This window comes from Podarcis erhardii, assembly GCF_964252035.2.
Source record: "Podarcis erhardii genome assembly, chromosome: 9".
Taxonomy (NCBI): Eukaryota; Metazoa; Chordata; class Lepidosauria; order Squamata; family Lacertidae; genus Podarcis; species Podarcis erhardii.
In genome coordinates this window covers 5,082,390-5,105,114 of record NC_138512.1, presented here as the reverse complement: position 1 = coordinate 5,105,114, position 22,725 = coordinate 5,082,390, and the positions used below count along the sequence as shown (strand labels likewise).

The 22,725-nt window shown below is 46.8% G+C and overlaps 1 protein-coding gene and 1 long non-coding RNA gene across 5 annotated transcripts in view; both read right to left on the bottom strand.

Moving 5' to 3' along the window:
* CPEB2 (cytoplasmic polyadenylation element binding protein 2) overlaps positions 1-2,733 on the bottom strand; it is a 68,662-nt gene extending 65,929 nt beyond the window's left edge. For all 4 annotated transcript variants that reach the window (XM_081876277.1, XM_081876279.1, XM_081876278.1 and 1 more), the window contains exon 1: positions 2,080-2,733. In XM_081876277.1, the coding sequence (XP_081732403.1) occupies positions 2,080-2,718 (639 nt within the window). In that variant the 5' untranslated portion in view covers positions 2,719-2,733. The remainder of the gene's footprint in view (positions 1-2,079) is intronic.
* The window catches only part of LOC309350028, a 494,376-nt gene that overhangs the window by 78,933 nt on the left and 392,718 nt on the right, over positions 1-22,725 (bottom strand). The gene's annotated exons all lie outside the window — the stretch shown is intronic.

The window sequence follows — 22,725 nt, the reverse complement described above, 5'->3', positions numbered from 1 at the left end:
CTGCCCTGTTCATTATGAAGTTATGATGTTACTGATCCACTGCAAAATAAAACTATTGAATAAAAGCAAATAAAATCTATAGGTAGCCAGTATAACAACCCAGTGAATATTGCTTAAACATAACTATAAGTTATGTAGACCCTTCATCATGGGCGTAGCCAGGATTTTGATTGACCCCCCCCCACTACACCCATGCCCTTCATAACTGAAATCCTGTGTATACTTATCCAGATGTAAGTTGTACTGAATACAGAACTTATTTATTTGGTAATTTATTTGGTTTGAAAAAACTGATAATCTGCTTTTTGAGCTCATACTCCACAAAGTGGGTATCATCGTTAGGTAAAAATACAATACAAAACCATTTACAAATATCCAGCGGAAAAACCCAATGCAAAATAAACAATAAAAACTAGCAGTAAAATTCAGCAGATCTCAGCATAGAAACCCTAGTTTATTTACAAGTAAACATGCATAAGATTGCACTGATTGTATTGTTAAGTGCATGAAATGTCTAGGCCATATTATATATACAGAGAATAAATATTTAATGGAAAAAGCCTAACCATGTTTACTCAGAAGTAAGTTCTACTGAATTCAATAGAGCTTTCTGCCAGTTAAGTGGGTTAAGACTGCAGATTTGATCAAGAGGACTGGGAAGAGAGAACAGCCAACTGAATGCTAGTACAGTAATTTATTATGAATTACTGTAACAGAAACTAAGAAAAAGATGTGGGAGTTAAAGGTCTCCTTTGTCTTCCTAGGACTTCTTCACATATTACCGAATTCCAACAAAGAAAGCACTTTCATGTATTGCACAATGTAAGTCCAATACAGAACGCCGTATGTGACAATTACACCTCAATGGTTGATTGCCCAATGCACACATACTGTGCAAAAAAAGCAGACATATAAGGTCATCCACACACAACTGACCTACACACAGGATTCATTTTATCTTTATTTTTTTACGACTTATTTTTCACATTGGAATTTTGTAACTTGTGAAATCATCCTAAAGATTATAGCACATACAGTATTTATTCCCCCTTGCCCCTACCCTGAGGTAACCTTTGCACTAGAAAAGCCATATACATGGTCACAAGTGTTCCCTTGTGAGCACATTGGACCGGGAGGTCAGGTGTGGTACATCTTGTCTACTCCCAACCCCTCGAAAAACTCCTCTCTCCGAAGGAAGGCACCTTGGGGCCCCCACCATGTTCCCCTAGCCAGCTGGCGGCTTGACACTGCTCTGACATTTCAGCATGTGCATTTGTGTCCTCAAAAATCTCTCTCGCATGTGCGCGCACACAGCCTGCCCAGGCTCACTCCACTGTTCTCTTTGGCCCCCCAGCCCCTTCCTCACACAGTCCCTCTCCTCAAAAACAGATTCCTGCCACAGCATACCTGGCAAACTCTTCTTGGAAGAGAGCAACCCTTTAGGACAGGGTTCAAACCTGAGAAGCTTTAAACCTAAACAGAACTTGCCACCATATTTCCTTGGTCAATTTTCATGCATTCAAAATGAGTGTGTGTGTGTGTCCCCATTCTTTTAGGTTTTCAGCAAAAACAATTTTTAAAGCAAAAATAACACGCATGCACACACATGTGTTTCCAAAACAACCCCACCAAGGTCCTTCAATCATAGGACATCCTCTTTCGATATATACATATGTGTATACATATATATATACACACACACACATACACACACACATACACACACACATACACACACACACACACACACACACTCCTCTTCCTTTGACACACACACAGAAACACACAACCCCTGTTTCACCACCAGCTTTCTGTAAGCAATTAAATTCCTCTTTACCCAGCCCTCCCGCCATTAAACCACCTTCCAAAGGGGGGAGGACGACTGTTAATACGCCGTTTTCCTGCGTGATCCTGTATTCAATCGATCCACCGACAGGTCCAAACTGCTTCGCCGCGAATGCCTTGATCGATCGGGGAAACAGCCAGTAATCGGCACTAGCTACCCCAGAGCTGGATCTTCTCCTCTGGGTCGCCACCCGCCCTGGACCCCCGAGGACCCCCGATTCCCGCAGCACCCACCTGGTGGTGGTTGTAGGAGTTCCTCTGCTGCAGGAAGGCGGCTGCCGCTGCGGCCGCGGCCGCCTGGTGATGTTGGTGCTGCTGCTGCTGCTGCAGCTGCGGGCTGACGGGCGAGCGCCGGTTCGGCGGCGGCGGCTGCTGCTGCTGAGGTAAAGTGATCTGAGGCGGCGCTGGCGAGAAGGGGCTTCCGAAAGGCCCCACCGAGGCGGCGTGGGTCGACACGGGCGAGAAGCTCTGGAAGAAAGCCGGGTTGAGGGACGACGGCATCCCGCCGCCCGCCGCGTAGAAACTGCTGCCGCCCTCCGAAGACGACGACGACGACTCCGGGCTGGGCGGAGGAGCCATGGCGGCGGCTGAGGCGGCCGGAGGAGGCGGCTGAGGCGGCGGCGGTTGTTGCTGGCCCGGCGGCGGCGGCGGCGGCGGCGAGGTCTGCACCGACCACGGCGTGCCGAAGCTGGGCAGCGGCGGCGGCGGCGGGGAGGCCGCGGCTGCTGCCGCCGAGGAGGAGCCTCCGCCGTGAGGGCTGCCCAGCTCGGGGCTCTGCAGGCTGCTGAAGCCCGAGCCCAGCCCGCCGGGCAGGAGGCTCCCGGCGCTGCCCAGCAAGTGGCTGCTGCTGCTGCTGCTGGGGGGAGACTCCATAGGGAGGAGGGCGAGAAGGGAGCCGCTTCACCACCACCTGGCAGCCGCCGCCGCCGCCGCCGGGCGCCACATCGGGGTGGGCCGAGCCGGCGAGCCGAGGGACGCCGTGGGTCCGACCGCGCTCGGGCGGCTGCGCTGTGAGGAGAAAGGGCGGCGCGGGCCAAGCGAGCCTTCGGGGCGGCTCAGCTCGCGAGGCGGCGGCGGCGGCGCTGAGGGAGAGGCCGCCGCTGGGTGACCACACGCAGCAGGCGACTCCCCGGTCCGGGTCGGGGTTTAAAGCCGGCCGGGGCGGAGAGAAGAGGAGGGCGGTGGGTGGGGGGTGGGGGCCGCCGGCGCCGCCCGCTTCGCCCGGCGCTCCAGCCTCGCCTTCCCCGCGCTCAGCCCCGCCAGCGGCGCTCGCCCTCCCCGGACAAGCTGCTTCGGCTTCTCGGGGAAGCGGCGCCCGGAGCGGCGAGAAGGACCGAAGGCGACGCCTCCTCCCTCCGCCGAAGCGCTGCTGCTGCTGCTTCTTCCTCTGCTGGCTCCGCGCTTTCCTTTTTCTCCCTCTCTGCAGAGTCCGGCTCCTTCAGGCAATGCAAAGGCTGCCCTTCTTCTTTCCTCCCCCTCCTCGCTCCTGCTCAGTTTTTATTTTGTTGGGGGGGGGGGGGAGCCGATCTTCCTTCCTGGCTTGCTTGCTTGCTTCGCCCCCAAAGTACCCAGCGATGGCGAAACCAGAGCTTTCCCTGCTCGTTGCTTAAAGAGGCTTCGGCTGCAAAATCATGTATTTGGGTTCTTGGGGGGGGGGCAGGGGGCGGAGAGAAGTGGGGGGGGAGGGTTTTAACTAACAAAAACCTGTCCTGGACCAAAAAAAAAAAAAAAGGGTGGGGAGAACAGCCACCGCCCTTCACGGAATAGAAATTGTCAACGTTATTAAAATAATAAAAAAAATTCAGTCTATGTATATCTAGAAGCAGCCCTGTTTATGACTGGTGTCCAACTCTATGGAATGGATTTCCTCACGTCACTAAAGTACTGGGGGGAAATCCCCCTGTGCTGAAAAATAGCCCCCGCTTGAAAGAAGACATTGAAAAAAATCATAGGGAAAAAAACCCCCTTTCCGAAACCAGAGATTTCTCTCTCTCGGTATGTCCATAAATACATATATCTGCCTATCTATCGGTCTCATTTATCTGCATGAAAACTGAAGCGATCCCCGCCGCCCTCGATCTCGTGCTCTTAGCAGCTCCTGTCAAAGCCCCTCCATGTTCTACTGTCCTGGCCCTACAAACGAACGGCCTGCGCAAAAGAAAGGACTGGGAAGACAACCCCGCCCCCCTCGCCAAAGGGCGGCCGCCTCTTTCCCCTGCCCAGGATCCCCGCGCTTCGTTTCTTCCGCAGCCGGTCTGTCAGCCCCGCCTGAGCAGCGCCAGCCCCGCCGCATAAGAACCCGGAACTGCCGTCACGGCCGTCACGCATCACAATCCCGCCCCTCGCAAGTCTGTCAACGTCCCCGGCGCGCCCTCAGGCCCCGCCTCCTTTTTAATTATTCATGCGCCGTCGGCTCGTCTCTCTCCGTGGCGTCTTCGACGTCGGTTATTATTCGGCGCTGGGTGGAAGCCGGACGAGACCACCGCGAGACATTTCATTAGGGGGGGGCTTTTCTTTTACAAAACATTTATTAACGCAGCCGGAGGGATACGTTGGCTGACACGGTGGGAAGCTCATTTGGGTGTTTTACTTGGCTGCGTTGGGAAACAGCGTCTCCGCCCCGTCCTCTCTCCCGACTTCCCCCAGGAAGCGCGGCGCAATCGGCTCTCCCAAGGAGCCTGACGTCACTCCAACGCCTCGTTCGCGTTGGACACGGTCCCGCCCACCACTCGCTTCGCAACGTCATCAGTCGCTTTTCGCAAGCTGCGGCGAGTGGCTCGATTTGGTTTTGATTCAGTAGATTTCTGTGCCTCTTGTCATTGAAATGAATCCCAAAGTGGCTCACAAACAACTAATAACGACAACATGGTAGAACACAACAGAACATCACAAATGCAGCATAGATCATATAAGATAATTAACGCATCATCAGTGAAACAAACATTTACAATCTAAAGAACACTGTTAACAAGGCAACAACTAAAACAAGCTAAACATCACAATACAGCAAAAGTCACGTTTTATGATTGACAAATAAATACAGCATTTATAATCTATAAAGTAAAGCCCAGAGAGCGGGGGAGCGGGAACTTGGCTGGTGGGAACATATCTGCTGGCTGGCAAGATGCAGATTCCTGCTCCTAATGTTTTATGATGTTTTTATATGCGCTGGAAGCTGCCCAGAGTGTCTGGGGCTACCCAGTCAGATGGTGGGGTACAAATTTAAAAAATAAAAATGAACAGCTATAAACATAGAAAGAAATGAAATCAAACAAACCTTGATTGATAGAACACACACACACTATTAAAACCATACAAATAATTACAATAATAAAATAATAAAAGCAACATGACGCTAGCCCTGTCATTGAAAGTAGTCAGTTCCTAAAAGCCTGTTGGAATCAGAAAGTCCTTCACTTGCTGGTGGAAGGATGGCAAGGAGGGAGGCAGGTCTAGTTTCTCCAGAGAGGGAGTTCCATCGTTTCGGAGCAGCCACCACCGAGAAGGCCCTGGAAGTAACATTTTTACTGGTTACTGGTTGGAAAGCTTCAGCATGTTCCATACAAACAGACATTTATCTGCCCAAGGCTGAGCATCTGAAAAACGGGCTTTGCAAGATCTCAGTGTGATCAGTTTTTTTTAAAAAAATATATATTTTATTAAAGTTTTTAAACATAAATGCAAAGATAGAAAACAGTATAACATATATCATAACATACTTTCGTAACTTCTTTGGACTCCCTCACATCTCCCGCTCCCATTTGCATCATTGTCAATTCTTGCCTGCAATTTATCATCTTGTTTACAATCTTGTGTCACATTCATTTAACTCTAATCTGTTAATTCTCCAATAGGTTTATAATTTTTCCTCAACTTACTTGTCATCTTAATTCCGTCTAGTTTAGTGGTGCACAATTATTTATGATCTAGCATCCTTTCTTAACATTCAACCAAATTACAGTGTTTTTTTTTTAATAAATCTTGAATTTCTTCCAGTCTTCTTCAACCCTCTCCTCACCCAGGTCTCGGATTCTGCCAGTCATCTCGGCCAGTTCCATATAGTCCATCAGTTGCATCTGCCACTCTTCCAGTGTGGGTAGATCTTGAGTTTTCCAGTTCTTAGCGATGAGTATCCTTGCTGCCGTTGTTGCGTACATAAAGAATGTTCGGTCCTTCTTTAGCACCTTCTGGCCGACAATACCCAGAAGGAAGGCCTCTGGTTTCTTGGTGAAGGTATACTTAAATACCTTTTTCAGCTCATTATATATCATTTCCCAGAAAGCCTTCACCCTAGGGCAAGTCCACCAGAGGTGAAAGAATGTACCTTCATTTTCTTTACATTTCCAACATTTATTATCAGACAAATGGTATATCTTGGCAAGTTTAACTGGGGTCTCAGTGTGATCAGTTTGGGCTGGGGTGTGAGCCTACCCCCCACTGCTGTGTGCCTGTTGCCTCTGCCCTCACCAGCTTTGGAGGAGGCGAGGGAAGGGCAGCAGCCCCTGTACATAGCACACATAGAAGTGCTCTTGCTGGCCTCATCCTGCCCAGTACCCCAGCATACTAGCACATGCATGAAAATGTGCAATTGTCAAATAGGAAACATTAAAAAAAAATAGTTGTGAGGATAATTATCAGCATGACAGTCTTTCTCCCACTCTTGTCTAACAACTGCTCTGAAAAAATGACAAAGCCGGCCAAAACTTTTCCACTTTGTTACTTTAAGGCACGATTATCATTGGTACATCAGAATTCTGAGGGAAACACAAAGGGATGTGTTAGTTGGGCGTGACTGATGAACTGAAGGCCCTGCCTGATGCCCATTTTGAACATGATGCTATGAGGAAGGAAGCAGGAAGTATAGTTGGATTGTACTTCCTGTTCCATGTGCTTCTAAAATCCTTCTTCCGGCGCCAGTGGTTGGAGCTATGAGCTGCTCTTATCTGGCCCATTAGCTGTTCAGTTAGCCCTTTCAGATTTCAATGGTTTTGCGATTATCTCCTTTCAATCAATCTTGAGAGAACCTCAAGGATCTTAAAGATGGTGCCCAAGTCTCTGTTTGTTCCATTCTCCCTCTCTCATCTCCTCCCTCAAATTTGCCTTTCTCAATGCCAACAACAAAAGAAGCAGCAGTGCAAGCAGCTACTATTTCATTTAGAGGTTGCTGGCTAGTTCTGATCTCTGAAGGAATAGGATGGGAAAAACTAGAAGACTATAGCAATGGTCTTTTAATATATACAGTAATTTAAAATGAGGGAAAGAATCAAGACTTCTCTGTCATAAAAAACAATGTGTTTTTTCTGGCAAGCTAATATGCAGCAGCACTTTGAATGATCTAGCAGCTTAGTACATAAACCACATTTCCCTCATTTTGCTGTACTGCAGATAAATTAGGATTCCTTCACTGCATGCTCCTTCGTATAGCTGTCAGACGTACTCCTCCATCCCTGGCCAATTTATATGAAAATTGTGTTCCTCGAGACTTTCTCAGGTCGTACCAAACAGTTATTTACAAAATATGATGGTAGTTCACAAGTAAAACTGATTTATGCTTTTAAAGCGGATTTTAAGGTCTTATACCTGGTACGAAGAAAGTGTAGCAGTGGGAAATTTGCACAAGCTATCTGCTTGCCTCTTGGTCATAGTGGATAAAGGTACATGAGCTTGGCTGTCCATCTTTGCATGTACTGTAGTCCTATCGGTGCTTGCAAAAAATGAACACTTTCAAGCCACCTTTCCCTTTCACCAGCTCTGCCACCATTCTTGGATGTTGGAATGCATTTCACTTGATGCATCACAAGTTACGATTGCTATGATTTACAATGAACTGAAAAAAATGTTTAAGATAACCTTTGTGAAAAATCCAGAAGATTTTTTGCTAGGCATTTCAGGTCAAGATTTGCCAAAAGAGAAGAAAAAAAACTTTTCATGTGTGCTACAACTGCAGCTAGGATATTGCTAGTACAAAGATGGAAAAGTGTTGAAATACCAACTAAAGAAGAATGGCAAGGGAAACTGATGGAATATCCTGAAATGGCAAAACTAATGGAAAGACTTTGAGACAAGGACAATAGAGATTTTAAGAAAGACTGGGAACCATTCATGTCATACTTACAGAATCAATGTAAAGAAATGGAATCACTTGCAGGGTTTGATTAAAAATGGTAAATGGACCCCTGACCATTAGGTCCAGTCATGACCAACTCTGGGGTTGCGGCACTCATCTCGCTTTATTGGCCGAGGGAGCCGGCGTACAGCTTCTGGGTCATGTGGCCAGCATGACTAAGCCGCTTCTGGCGAACCAGAGCAGCGCACGGAAACGCTGCTTACCTTCCCGCCAGAGATTCGGGGATTCGAACCACCAACCTTCTGATTGGCAACTCCTAGGCTCTGTGGTTTGATTAAACACTTGCAATTAAGAAAACAAATGTAGGAATTAGAATGACAATTTTAAAATGATAAGAGAAGAATAATGACTTTTTTAAAAAAAAGAATAAGAAATAACAAATAAGCAGGAGGAGATAATATGCCAAAAAACCAGAAGAGGAAACTGAGGGAAGTTGTGGAGGGGAGGGGGAAATTGGTGAATGGTATTTTTGTTATATGTTATGATATTTTTATTTTTTAAAAAATGTAAAATCTCAATTTTTTTTAAAAAAACAACAACTTATTTTGCTGGTTATTCTCACAGCAAAGCTCTTTCTGAAATACCTCTCATTCCAATAATTGCTGCACATAACATTAAGCCATGGCTTGTTTTAACCACGGTTGTTCAATAAACCATGAGTCATCCCACAAGCAAGTAGGTTGGTCCCCGCCCCCCCCCCCCAGTTGCTCTTTGTGCATCTGTAACTTAGTAAACACCAAAGTGGAGTGGTCAAACAAATAATGGTTAAGCAAGACTGCTTGGTTTGGATGCAACAGCAAACCATTGTTAAAATAACCCGTGTTTCATAAGTCAAGAACAAAAATGACTTACATCTTGGGGGTTGGAGGCTGGGTTTGGGTGTTTGAATAAAACATACTTTATGTGCCAAGGATCTGGCCCCAAAGGGGTCACAAGTATTTGTCCAACAGTAGCAATAGTTGGAGAGCAGAAGCTTTGTGTTCACTCACAAAGGTGGTTGCATGCCCCATTGTCCTCACTGGCTTGTGCATGTCAGGAGTTATCCTGCATGCAGGGTTTCATGGCCAACAAAGCTCTTCCTCTACCCAGGGGTTATCAACCTGGTCCCTACCACCTACTAGTGTGCGTTTCAGGATTCTAGGTGGGCAGTTGGGGGTTCTACGGCATAAGTTGAATTCTCCTTCCATTGAGCACTGGGGGGCGGTAAGGAAATTTTACCATCCAGAAAGATGCATTAGTGGGTGGTAGGTATAAAAAGGTTGACTACCCCTGCTCTGCACTGTATAGGAGACGTTGCTACTACCTGTTGACAGAGGAATTATTATTTAATTGGCACCCTGTTTCCCCATATTTGTGGCCCAGTTATCCACTCCTACAGGAAGGCAAGGACCCTTTTGTTTACCTGTGTTATTCGGCCAAACTGTTTGTGTCACCAGGTTTCCCATCACCAAAGTCCCTCTTGCGTCCTCAGAGGTTCTCCAGGCATGAAGTGAGAGTGATGTGGCTCCATGCTTGTTATCCCTTGTTATCCAAGCTATGTGCTCCCGGGCCAAGATTTAGGGATGTTTTACATGCACATCCTTCTCCCAGCAACCAAAAAAACGAGCAAGGAACACTGTGATACATTGCATCTTTATTATCAAGCACAAAACAGCTTTCTTTTTAAGAACCATAACTTATGGTTTAATATTTGTGTGCAGGTGCTCACCTTTGTGGGAAAAGAGAGTTTTGTCTGAACTGCATTTTGTTGAAGAATATTGAGTGATCCCTGCCATGCTGCAGAGGCAACTTCTTTCTCAGGAGAGCATCTTCAGCTGTGAATACGTATTTTTCAATACATATGCTTCAATGACACTCAGCTGTCATGTCCGTAACACATTTACCACCCACCAAGGATTCTTTGCCCCTCTTTGTGACCTCTTGCCTGCTTGCCATACTGCGGCCATGGGGCACAGATGGTACCGTCCTGTCAAGCTATGGCAGGTGACAGAGATGTTCAGTGATTGGTAATCATAGGCTATAATTAGCCAGACTGGATGCAGACTCGGATAATAAGGAACCAGCCAGCTGCCAGTCATGAGACCCGGTCTTTTAGACTATGGTAGAATGGCCAGGGGTGAGAAGTAAAAGAGAGAAACAAATAAGCCTTCCTTTATTTCTTATTCAAATACAGTGGTACCTCGAGTTACAAACGCTCCGCTAACCTGGAAGAGTTACCTCGAGTTGAGAACTTTGCCCCAGGATGAGAACGGAAATTATGTGCCAGCAGCGCAGCAGCAGCAAGAGGCCCCATTAGCAAAAGCATGCCTCTAGTTAAGAACAGTTTCAGGTTAAGAACAGACCTCCGGAACGAATTAAGTTCGCAACTAGAAGTACCACTGTATATTATATGTGGAGAGCTCTTTTTTTGAACAAGTTTTTTAGAAAGTCGACAACTCTGAGGGAAAGTCATTTCAAAGTTTTGCATAATTGGCATGTGAGCGCTTTAAAATTAAGTATGGGGAGGGGCGGGGTACCCTGCACACTGGCGGAGCTAGCTGCTCCTGTACCCAGAGTGGTGGGGCGTTCAGCATGGCGGCACGATCCTCGGGGGGGGGGGGTGATTGCGGCATGGTGGCGCAGTCCGCCTGGCAGGGGCCCTATCGTGGTGCGGCGGCACGATTCGTCCAGGGGGGAATTTTGTCACCCCCCTCTGTTATAGAACCCGGGGTGAGCGCCCCCCATCCCCAGCCCCCCCCCTTCGTATGCCCCTGACCCTGCGCTCAGCTTTCATTTGTGGCTGCTATAAGCTGTCAGCATGTGACAGCGGCCACAACCTGGGAACAGCTTTTACTGGCTGGCAAAACCAGGAGAGGATAGCCAATGGGTCTCAAACCCTCAATGAGTTTGGACCTTCCCCTGGAGGGTCTGGCAGACTAAGTGGACAAGACCAACAGTGGGTCCAACAGTCAAGAAGGCGGTTTCCGCATGGGCTGTAGAGGGAAGTGGGGGGCAGATAGGGCTTGTCAAGCTGGGAAGGGAGCCCATCTAGGAGAAGGAAAACTCTGGTCCTAAACCTCCGCTGCCTAGTAAACTCTACACAAATCTGGAATGCAGTCCCTAAGACGGCTGGATGGAGTTGCTGTTTAGAAGGTTGGTGGTTCGAATCTGTGTGATGGGGTGAGCTCCCGTTGCTCTGTCCCTGCTCCTGCCAACCTAGCAGTTTAAAAGCACATCAAAGTGCAAGTAGATAAATAGGTACCGCTCCGGTGGGAAGGTAAACGGTGTTTCTGTGCACTCTGGTTTCCGTCACGGTGTCCTGTTGCACCAGAAGTGGTTTAGTCCTGCTGGCTGCATGACCCAAAAAGCTGTCTGTGGACAAACGCTGGCTCCCTCCGCCTGAAAAGCGAGATGAGCACAACAACCCCATAGTTGCCTTTGACTGGACTTAACCGTCCAGGGGTCCTTTACCTTTTACCTGTTTAAGCTGGTGTGTGTACATCTGTGAAGGCCATTGCTCATGCACAGATGACAGCTTCACAAATTGGGATTTGGGGCCTTGCAAGTGTGGGGAAAGCAGACAGGTAATGCACATCAGCTGAGGACATCCCTGCCCGCTCTCTGGTGTGTACAGCAGTTTGCAAAGGCATCTTGAAATGCAGCAAGAAAAAATGATCTTGCTGCCTTTTAAGCTGCTAATGTGCACACAGCCTATGATCCCCTTATGTGGCACTTTCTACTATTTATTGCACTTTTATGCCACCTTTTCTGCAGGTGCTCAAAGCGGCATACATGCTTCTCTTCCTCCCATTTACATTTGAGGAAGGTTAGGCTGCAAGATTGTGACTGTCCCAAGGTCACCCAGTGAGTTTCATGGCTGAGCAGGGATTTGAACCCTGGTTTCACTGGTTCTAGTCCAACACTCTAATCACTACACCACACTGTCTCTTCTTGTGGTTCCCCATACCTCTGAGGTTCAGGCGACCTCTGCTAGGGCCCAAGCCTTTCAGGTGACATGTCTGCCCCATGGAACTCCCTGCCAGTAGAGGTTTGGTAGGAATTGTTCTTGCCTTTGTTTAGACATCTCATTAAAACTGTGTTATTCAGACAAGCTGCTGACCAGTATTTATTGCTGTTTTTACTTATATTTTTATTGCTGTTATTGTATTATTATTATTATTATTATTATTATTATTATTATTATTTTGCAGTGCACTGCCTTGCTGTATTTTTTTGGTGAAAGTGCAGTTTATAAATATTTAAACAAAGCCACAAACCAATAAATATCACCCCTTTTTATTACAGTGGTACCTCGGGTTACATACGCTTCAGGTTACAGACACTTCAGGTTACAGACTCTGCTAACCCAGAAATAGTACCTCGGGTTAAGAACTTTGCTTCAGGATGAGAACAGAAATCGTGCTCCAGCGGCGCGGCGGCAGCAGGAGGCCCCATTAGCTAAAGTGGTGCTTCAGGTTAAGAACAGTTTCAGGTTAAGAACAGACCTCCAGAACAAATTAAATTCTTAACCTGAGGTACCACTGTATTATTATTATTATTATTATTATTATTATTATTATTATTATTATTAAAATTATTAGTTGCTTGCCATCCAGAGGTCTCCAAGCAACTTACACACACACAAACACACAAATACCCATAGTTATAATCAAAGGAGTGAGTGAATTAAACATGCTTAACAAGGGGATAGAAGAAAAATGAAATATATTTAAATGCTATGGAATGGGATGAATGAACACAATGGGATAAATTAAGTCCCAGATCGAATATAATAATTTTCAAGTAAAAATGTCAAATTTGTATAGTTAAATTTTTGAAACCATTTTATAAGAACTAAATTGAACCTTTGCACATTTTTCATACACCTGGTAAATGATTTATTTTATTGCATTAGCTGGATTTCCCAGAAATTGCACAATCTCTTGTGGTCCATGGAAAAACTGGCGGCTTTAGGAAGAGTCAAGCACAAGAGAAAAGTTAATGATTTTCTTGATTCTCCTCGCTAGTTTGTTCCACTATGAAATGGGGACATCAATGTTACAATGGCATGTCACTGTTTTTCAAAACAAGCCAGTGTCAGAGAACATTTCATTTTATTTTGCAATAACCCACCACCCACACCCGCCCGCCTGCCTCCTGAAATTTAAATTCTATCTATTAAGAACAGATACTTGTAATCCTTCAGGGCTGCTGTGCAGAATGATCTGGATGACCTTCCCTTTATGAAAAGCCATTCTGATGTCATAGAAAATAGATATGGCATCTATAAATAAATTATTCAGAGCTCGGTGCGGAGATGGAGTTACACGTTGCTATTGTTAAGAGGGGGATATGTAAAGCCTGACCCCAGAGTGCAGCTGGTATCTTCCTGATTGGTATCCTGCATTTCCTATTGTTTGTGATTACAACATACAAGTGGGGCAGGGGAGCCGGGGGGGGGGGGCGGGCGGGGAGAGAAAAGGATGCCTGTGCATGGAGAAAATTTGGCCTCGGCGCTGATTGCAATTATGGGCTTCTTAGCTCAGGAGCTATTAGTCTGGAGGAGCAGGTTCAGTCGCTGCTCCCCAGCTCACCCCGTTCTCACCCAAATCTGCAATTTCAGGGGAAGTGAATGTGTTCACCTTCTGTGTTTGCCAGCTGGACTTTACCCAGGCGACACAAACTGAATTGTGTCAACAGATGGCAGAAAAAAGGAGGACATAAAAGACAGTATCTCAAGTCTGAAATATTAAACAGGTGCAGAGGTAAGGAAAACTAAATGATCAAAAGCCCAAGATAGAGAGTAATAACTGTGCCTCTTAGTGTCTCACATCTACTGTCCTCTCTCTCTCTCCCTGCAGTAATAATTTGAAGGAAGGATGCATTTAAATGGCATATTCCGAAGGCGCACAAAGGAGATGCGAAGATATGCTTTTGCTGAACTGCGGCCTAGCTGTGGCGGACGTGTGAGCTTGTGAGGAACACTGAGTTGCTCTTCACACACAGTATTATATAAGCTAAATGGTATCAAAAGTCCAAATACACCCCCCCTCCACTAATGGATATGGGTTTAGTAAAAGGAATCTCTGCCCTTCATCTTTTGGAGCAGCAAAGTGCTCACGTTCTTTTCCGTGAAAGCAGAACATGTCTGCTGAAAGAAAAGCACCATGGCGCTCTAAACTTTGAATGTGGCGCATGATATCTGGCAGAAAGCATTTGTTCCAAGGCTCCCCCCCTCCCAACGCTGCCAGCTGGCGTTACTATAATGCTTAGTAATGTGAGGTTACATAATCTTTCTCTCCAAGATTCCATTGTTAGAGATGATCATAATGATAAACCTTGGATGGAGGACTTGACCTGGCATGTGTAACAGAGACTTGGTTGGATGAAGCAGATGGGCCTGTCCTTGCCGCTGCTTGCCCACCAGGTTTCTCTTACGCACAGCAACCCAGGTCATGTGGGCAGGGAGGGGGGGCGTTGCAGTGATTTTTAGGAAGTCATTAGTTTGCACCAGGCGTCCTACTAGGAAGACCCAGTTTTCCGAGTGCATGTTCTGGAAGTTGGGCAATAGGGGCAGTACAGGATTCCTTCTGGTGTACCGACCTCCCCGCTGCACCAAGGATTCCTTGCCCGAGCTGCTTCAGGTCGTGGCGGATGTTCTCCTGGAGACACCTAGCTTAGTCATCCTAGGGGATTTTAACATCCATGCCGACACGACCTTACAAGGGGCTGCTCGGGACTTCGTGGAAAGCATGGCCTCCATGGGGCTGTCCCTGAATAAGTCTGGCCCAACCCATAGCCGCGGACATGCCTTGGACCTGGTGTTTACCTCTATGGATGTTGGTGATCTGACACTAAGTAAAAGCGAAACGAAAGAAGTGCCATGGTCAGATCACTTCCTGGTGCAACTGGACTTCTCTGCGACCCATCCCTTCTGCAGGGAGGTGGGACCGATTCGGATGGTCCGCCCCCGCCACTTAATGGATCCAAATGGTTTCCAGAGAGTGGTAGGGGATGCTTTATCCCATGTTGATGGCCTTTCAGCTGATTCCCTGGTGGCCCGCTGGAATGTGGAGTTAACCAGGGCTATTGACTGTTTGGCTCCGAAGCGCCCTCTCCGGTTGCATGGAGCCCGGACAGCCCCGTGGTTTTCCATGGATCTGAGGGCAATGAAACAATCGTTGAGACGGCTAGAGTGCTGGTGGCGGATAACTCATTCCGAATCTGACTGGACACAGGTTAGAGCTCAACGTCGAGCCTACCAAGTGGCGATAGCGACAGCGAAGAAGAATTTCATCACCGCCTCTATTGCATCTGCAGAAAACAGCAGCAGGAGACTTTTTCAGGTGGTTCACAATTTAGCAGAACCACCTGCAACATCAGGGCCCAGTTACGGGCCACATGTTCTCCTGCAATGATTTTGCAAAGTTTTTTTGCAGATAAAATCGCTCAGATTCGAGAAGAAGTAGACTCCACCGTGGGAGCAGGGCCGGGGTGGGAGAGTGCTAGAGTTTTGTCTAGTCAAGTTGAGTGGGATCAATTCCAATCTGTTACCTCCGAGGATGTGGACAGGCTGCTTGGACGAGTGAAACCAACCACCTGTCTCCTGGATCCTTGCCCATCCTGGCTTATAAAAGCTAGCCGGGAAGGACTGGGCGATGGGCTTTGTGGGGTGGTGAATGCTTCCCTCTGTGAGGGAGCCTTCCCAGACCCGCTGAAAGAGACGGTTATTAAACTGCTTCTTAAAAAACCACCTTTAGATGCGGCCACAATGGCCAACTATCGCCCAGTCTCAAATCTTCCATTCTTGGGCAAGGTGATTAAGCGAGCGGTTGCTGAACAACTCCAGGCACGCCTGGAAGAAGCGGACCATTTGGATCCCTTCCAGTCGGGATTCAGGCCTCATCATGGGACTGAAACTGCCTTGGTCGCACTGATTGATGATCTCCAGCGGGCTAGGGACAAAGGTGAGAGCTGTTTCCTAGTTCTGCTGGATCTCTCAGCGGCGTTTGATACCATCAACCATAACATCCTTCTGGACCGTCTTGAGGGGCTGGGAGCTAGGGGCACTGTCATACAGTGGTTCCACTCCTTCCTCCTGGGCCGTGTTCAGAAAGTGGTGGTGGGGGATGAGTGTTCAGACCCCTGGGCTCTCACTTGTGGGGTGCCTCAGGGTTCTGTCCTCTCCCCCATGCTATTCAACATTTACATGCAGCCGCTGGGAGAGATCATCAGGAGGTTTGGGCTGGGTGTTCATCAGTATGCAGATGATACCCAGCTCTACCTCTCTTTTAAATCAGAACCACTGAAGGCGGTGAAGGTCCTGTGTGAGTGTCTGGAGGCGGTTGGAGGATGGATGGCGGCTAACAGATTGAGGTTGAATCCTGACAAGACAGAAGTACTGTTTTGGGGGGACAGGAGGCGGGCAGGTGTGGAGGATTCCCTGGTCCTGAATGGGGTAACTGTGCCCCTGAAGGACCAGGTGCGCAGCCTGGGAGTCATTTTGGACTCACAGCTGTCCATGGAGGCACAGGTCAAATCTGTGTCCAGGGCAGCTGTTTACCAGCTCCATCTGGTACGTAGGCTGAGACCCTATCTGCCTGCGGACTGTCTCGCCAGAGTGGTGCATGCTCTGGTTATTTCCGAGCACAATTCAAAGTGTTGGTGCTGACCTTTGAAGCCCTAAACGGCCTCGGTCCAGTATACCTGAAGGAGCGTCTCCACCCCCATCATTCTACCCGGACGCTGAGGTCCAGCACTGAGGGCCTTCTGGCGGTTCCCTCATTGCGAGAAGTGAGGTTACAGGGAACCAGGCAGAGGGCCTTCTCGGTAGTGGCGCCCGCCCTGTGGAACGCCCTTCCAGCAGATGTCAAAGCGATAAACAACTACCTGACATTCAGAAGACATCTTAAGGCAGCCCTGTTCAGGGAAGTTTTGAACGTGTGATGTTTTAGTGTATTTTTGGTTTCTATGGAAGCCGCCCAGAGTGGCTGGGGAGGCCCAGCCAGATGGGCGGGGTATAAATAATAAATTATTATTATTATTATTATTATTATTATTATTATTATTGAAGAGAGTTTTGAAATGGGAAAGCAGTATTCTCCACAGGCAATTCTTATTAGTGAATAGATGGACAACTTTCTACTCATCAATCCATCCAGTGGGAGCTGCCCTCATTCATCTGTCAAAGTTTCACAAAAAACCATCCTTGTTGAACTTGTCCATAAACAGAACTGATGGCAAGAGGGCTCTGTCTGGATCAGTTTTCAGATCCTCAGAAGACTTTCATTCAAAGTTTTAATCTGCACCCTTATCTAATCCTGACGTCAGTCCACAAAACATATTCCAGTGGAGTCTTAAAATAATTTTCTTCTAGCTCCCTCCATGGAGAATTAACTCCTGCGAATTACCCATCTTGCCAGGAAGTGCAGATGACATAGGAGCATAAGGCAATAACAGGAAGACCTAAACCCTCGTCCCCAGGGAGGCTTGCCAGAGTAGCTTTCGTTACTCTTGGACGTTTGTCATGCCATACAAAATTCAAAAGATTTTCCCCATTCTCTAAGTTTCACTGGTGAAATATTAATGGGTAAATTATGGAACAGGAACACCAACTACAGCACAACTTTCTAATGCCCCACTTTTTAAAAAAGTTAATGCTTTGCAGGAAAAAAGTTCTGTTTGCGCACATTGCATTTCAGAAAGCATAAATATTTTAACATTTCAAAGGCACTCTGCCGAAAGGAAAGGTTTTTAATGTAGAGTTACCAGCTGTGTTTTACTTTGCTGGTGTGAATGTGTGTGTGTGTGTGTGTGCGCGCGCGTGCATCTTACTTCTCAGGTCTGATATACCTGTGAGGCCATTGTGTGCCACAAAGAATAGTAGATTATGATCAGTCTATGACCTGCCTGTATTTTATTGTTAGATATCTCACAGTGCAGTCCTATTCAGGTCTACACAGAGGTAAGTCCCATGGAGTTCTACAGGACGTACATCTAAAATTCTTATGTGATTTTTAAAAAATGGTTGGGATCACCCTATTAGCATGTAGCAATCACACTGCTTCAGGCAGTCCTCAGTCCCACGCTGCCGACATTCTGTCTCTTCTTGGCCATTCAGCAGAGCTTGAGCAAGAAGCAAAGTCCAGAAGGGCTCTATTCAGACAAAGCAGGCATAATTCTCAATGGCTTAAGGTGATTGTTGAAGTGCAGTTTGTGCACAGCTCTAATTGCTAAGACTATTGTTAATAATATGATCACAGACTCATGTGTAGGGATAGGAGAGAAATTTCTCATTGGTCTTCTCCCTCTATGCCATTCCTGCATTGCAGGGATTTGGACTAAATGACCCCTGGGGTCCCTTCCAACTCGACAATTCTATGATTCTGTTAGTCAAATGTGCGTAATAAACTAACCTTAGCTGGGTCACACTTGTGGAGGAGCTGCTTTTTTTTATAAATACACAGATTCCAGAAGTATATAGTGGCACAACAATCATCTTCCTTGGCCAGTTTGCAAAACAAATGCTGCCTTTTTTGTTTGTTTGCTGTTTCCTTGTGTTTGCTGGTGAAGGTTAGGAATGTAAATTAAAAAGAGCCAGGAACAAGTGAGGTGGGGTTTCAAAAATGGTTGCTGCTATATATTTTATTTTATCATTTATTGATGGGTTACACTTCACCTTTTGGAAAATACCCCCACAAGGCCAAAAATGTTAAAACAGCACTCCCAAAAAATTATAAATAAATAAACAAAACTCCAGCCATAAATGGCCTTGAATTTTAATCCCCCCCCAAGCTCATTAAATAGTACGTGGGGGGGGGGCACTTGCTGGAATGCCCTAGGGAAGAATTTCACAGCTCCAGAAAAGGACCTGCGTCTGGTAGTCTCCCAAATGAGTTTGATTTAAAGCGGGACCTAAAGGTAGGTCCGGAAATAATGACCATATGCACTGGGAAAGTTTATATGAATGATGGTGGTCCTTTAAATAACCAAATACTTACTCAGCTCTATGAGGAGGGGCGGGGGGGGGGGAGGAGGAGAGGGAGAGAGAAATACTAATGGGAGAAACCAAGTCTGGTGTTTAAACTGAGTCCAGAAAGATGAAAACTACTTTAGATGATAACAGGTCTGGACAATGTCGAGTTTGACCATTATCACATGTTGGCTCACTTGTTTCTGAAGCAGTGTTAAGTTGGCCAACACGACAGACTGCCGAACCAGTCTTGCTAGAAGCCAAGGTACAGGGAGAGGCTCATTACTGGATCTCATTTTAGACATCAAGGGTTCAATTAAATCATTGTCATGTAAGTTTAGGCGCTGAGTTTCTTGGGTTACTCCCAAGTTTAAGCTATTGTATGAAGAAGAGAAATGAAGCGAAAGGAATGCAGGGCGCTCTGAGGAGCTCAACATTATGACAGGTCAGAAGGGTGTTTTCCAGAGGCTTGCAGGATGTGACCAAGCTACTCTTGCCCGTAGTACTAGCACTCAGGTTTTTTGCCCCGCTGTGGTCTCTTTCTGAATAGTAGGAATAGTGTGACCATTCAGCCAGGCTGATTTACAAAACCGAGTATCTCTGCTCCAGCGCTTGTGAGCAGAACCGAGGCAAGCACTGCCCTGTTCACCAGCCTGCAGACACCTCTCTTTCCCCTTTCCCACAAACGCAAGAATGCTGTGACAGGGGGCAGCTACCATGGGTGCTCCCAGGACCCCAACAGAGTATTTTCCTGCGGGGGATTTGGAGACTGCCCTTAACTTCTCATTGCGTGAGCCAGGCACTCCCTCCCCCTAGGAGCGCTGACAATGATTACACAGGACATGTAAAGATAAAGGTAAAGGGACCCCTGACCATTAGGTCCAGTCACGGACGACTCTGGGGTTGCGGCACTCATCTCGCTTTATTGGCCGAGGGAGCCGGCGTACAGCTTCCGGGTCATGTGGCCAGCAGGACTAAGCCACTTCTGGCAAACCAGAGCAGCGCACGGAAATGGCGTTTACCTTCCTGCCGGAGTTGTACCTATTTATCTACATGCACTTTGACGTGCTTTCGAACTGCTAGGTTGGCAGGAGCAGGGACCGAGCAACGGGAGCTCACCCCATCGCGGGGATTCGAACCGCCGACCTTCTGATCGGCAAGCCCTAGACTCTGTGGTTTAACCCACAGCGCCACCCGCGTCCCTCTCACAGGACATGTAACTTAGGTCAAACAAGACTGCAACTTTTATTGATTACAGATGAAGGGTTGGGCAAGGCATTGGGAAACCAGTTTGACCATCAGTCCGCTTGCTGAGGTATACCGTTTTGGGGTCAACCTGAGGCAAAGGGGACCTGATGACACACATCAAGTAGGTACCCCCTGTGGGGTTGACAGCTTGCAGACCTTCCCTATACTCCAGGGACAGTCCCAGTTTTACAGAAGCCATCCTGGTTTCTGATTTGATCCTGAAATGTCCAGATTTTCCCTAGGACGCCCTATTTTCACCAGAGAAATGTTGGAGGGTGTGAGTTTGAGGAGTGCTATGGCCCTTAGCCCCACCTGGGCTTCCAGACAGAAGCAGTTCCTCCTGGATTTCTTTACTGGGATACCCCTGAGCTTTAGAGGGGCAGGCAGAGGTTACAACCTCACCCCCACCAAAGACTAAGATTTACCCAATCCCTTAACCACCAAACTTGTTAGAATTGCTATGAGGCAAAACCAAAGGACAGTCCCCTGGGCAAATTCCAACATGGCCCTGAACACAGCAACCAACAGTAGACATATCAGGGTCAAGTAGCGCACAAAAGCCAACACAAAGGAAGGGAAGGTGGGAGATCCCACAACGAACTGGATAAAGAGGTGAACTAGGCTTAACCACTTAACCCCTCTTTTGCCCCCCCCCCAGGGCTTGGAGGTAGGGGGAGTGTGAGGTTGGGGCAGGTGGTTTGCAAGTGTTTACTGGCCACCTGCAATCCTTCTGTTGGATCATTTGCAAAAGCTTGGCTTTTTTGGTGGGTTTGATAATGCTTCAGACGGCATTTTTGTACATTAATGCATTTGTTTTGTTTACTGATTTGACACTGTGATTCTTTAGAATTAAATTAGTCTCCAAAGAAATCAGAGCTATCATGTTCCTGTCATACTCTGCTCCTGCGCAGCTGAGAACAGAGCAAATGTCATCTGTATTCTAAAGTGACAGGCCACCTAGCTGCTCAGACTACTGAGCAATCTTTCTGATCCAGAAGCTCTTATAATTTATTTATTTTAGGAGTGTCTATAATGTGCTTTCAATGGAAAGTCCTTAAGGCAATTTACAAAACATAAGAATACCAATAAAAACACAGTATCATAAAAACATTAATAATAAAACCATTCTTTTATGAGTCAGGGAATATCACTTGATCTCCTCAGGCCTTTTAGTACAAAGTGGCTTCCTTAGCTGGTTTCACTGCAACAGAAAAAAACAACAACACTCAGAGCTGTGTGGTGGCATTCTGGCAAACCCTGCCCAACAGCCCTCTACTCTTTTCAAGACATACTGTAGGTGTGATACATATTTGGTAATGGTATGAAGTTGAATCACATTCATTGGTGACAGTTCTACAGCTCATGGGTGTTGGATCAATGAGTGCACATGGACAATCTTTTAAAGAGGGCAGCTGGCCAATGAAATAAGGTAAAGGGGAAATGAAGCAAGCAAAAGGGTTGGGATGCACACACCCTAAATTAGCCCTGATTCACGCAACTACTTGTTTTTCAATCCATGCAGACTTCCTTGCACATGGTAAACTGGTTAAATTAGCTGTTACTATGAACACTGATTGCTAGCGTGCCAATTATGGTGGGTGGGTGAGAATTCTCACAGCTATGGATGTGCTAGAAGTCTATAGCTATGCTACGATGGTCTCTCCACAGAGCCAGATAATGTTACATGCCACATAGACCAAAGGGCCTGAGAGCTGCAGCCAAGTACAAATGTCCTAACTGCCTAATGGACCTAAACTACCTCTTGTATATGATCTGAGTAACACAAGGTCTTTCTTGTTCTTGTAGACTATAACTGAGATGTTGCTTCAGGAATGAGAGCAGTGTATGACATCAGAGCAACTTGGCATTGATTAAAGGACCTGATGAGCACTGGACCTTAAAACCTTTGTGTTTGATTGAAGAACTGTATGCTGTGTTTAAGACTGCTGCTGTTTTCAGCTTGGAATTGGACTATTTAATGCTGTTCCAACAGTTTTCAAAATATATTTCTATGTTGTTTCAACCAGTTTTTGTAAGCATATAAATTAATTAAACCTACGAATAAATGCTCAGAGTATTTTTGAGAAATGCGAGGGATTCAGCCGTGCATCTTTCATCAAGGGTCTTGATCACCTACCTTGTGGACAAAGGCTTTTTATTTAGAATAATTTGTTGGTATCCATCTGTCTCGAGAGACAATGGAGTGTGCCACCGCTGGTGAAGTCAAAGCACTGCAAGCCGAGGCAGTGTGTATGGAGGTCCTGCGCTGCCAAGATGACAAGACTCCACTCCGGATTTGTGTACTGTTTACTCCTTAGTCTTTTCTTCTCCAGAAGATATCCCACAAGGCAGTGGCAATTTAGGATCTGACTTCTCCTTCTCCTATGTGGGCTCCCTTCCCAGGTGGATGAGCCTCATCAGGATCTCACTTTCCTCTATAGTGCATGCAGAAACCTCCTTCTTGTCTTTGCATGCAGAGAAAGTCCCTAATGCACTGAGGGTTTGAGACTCACCTGGTTTAGCAGTCCAGTCAAATCCGTTCCCGGGGTGTGGC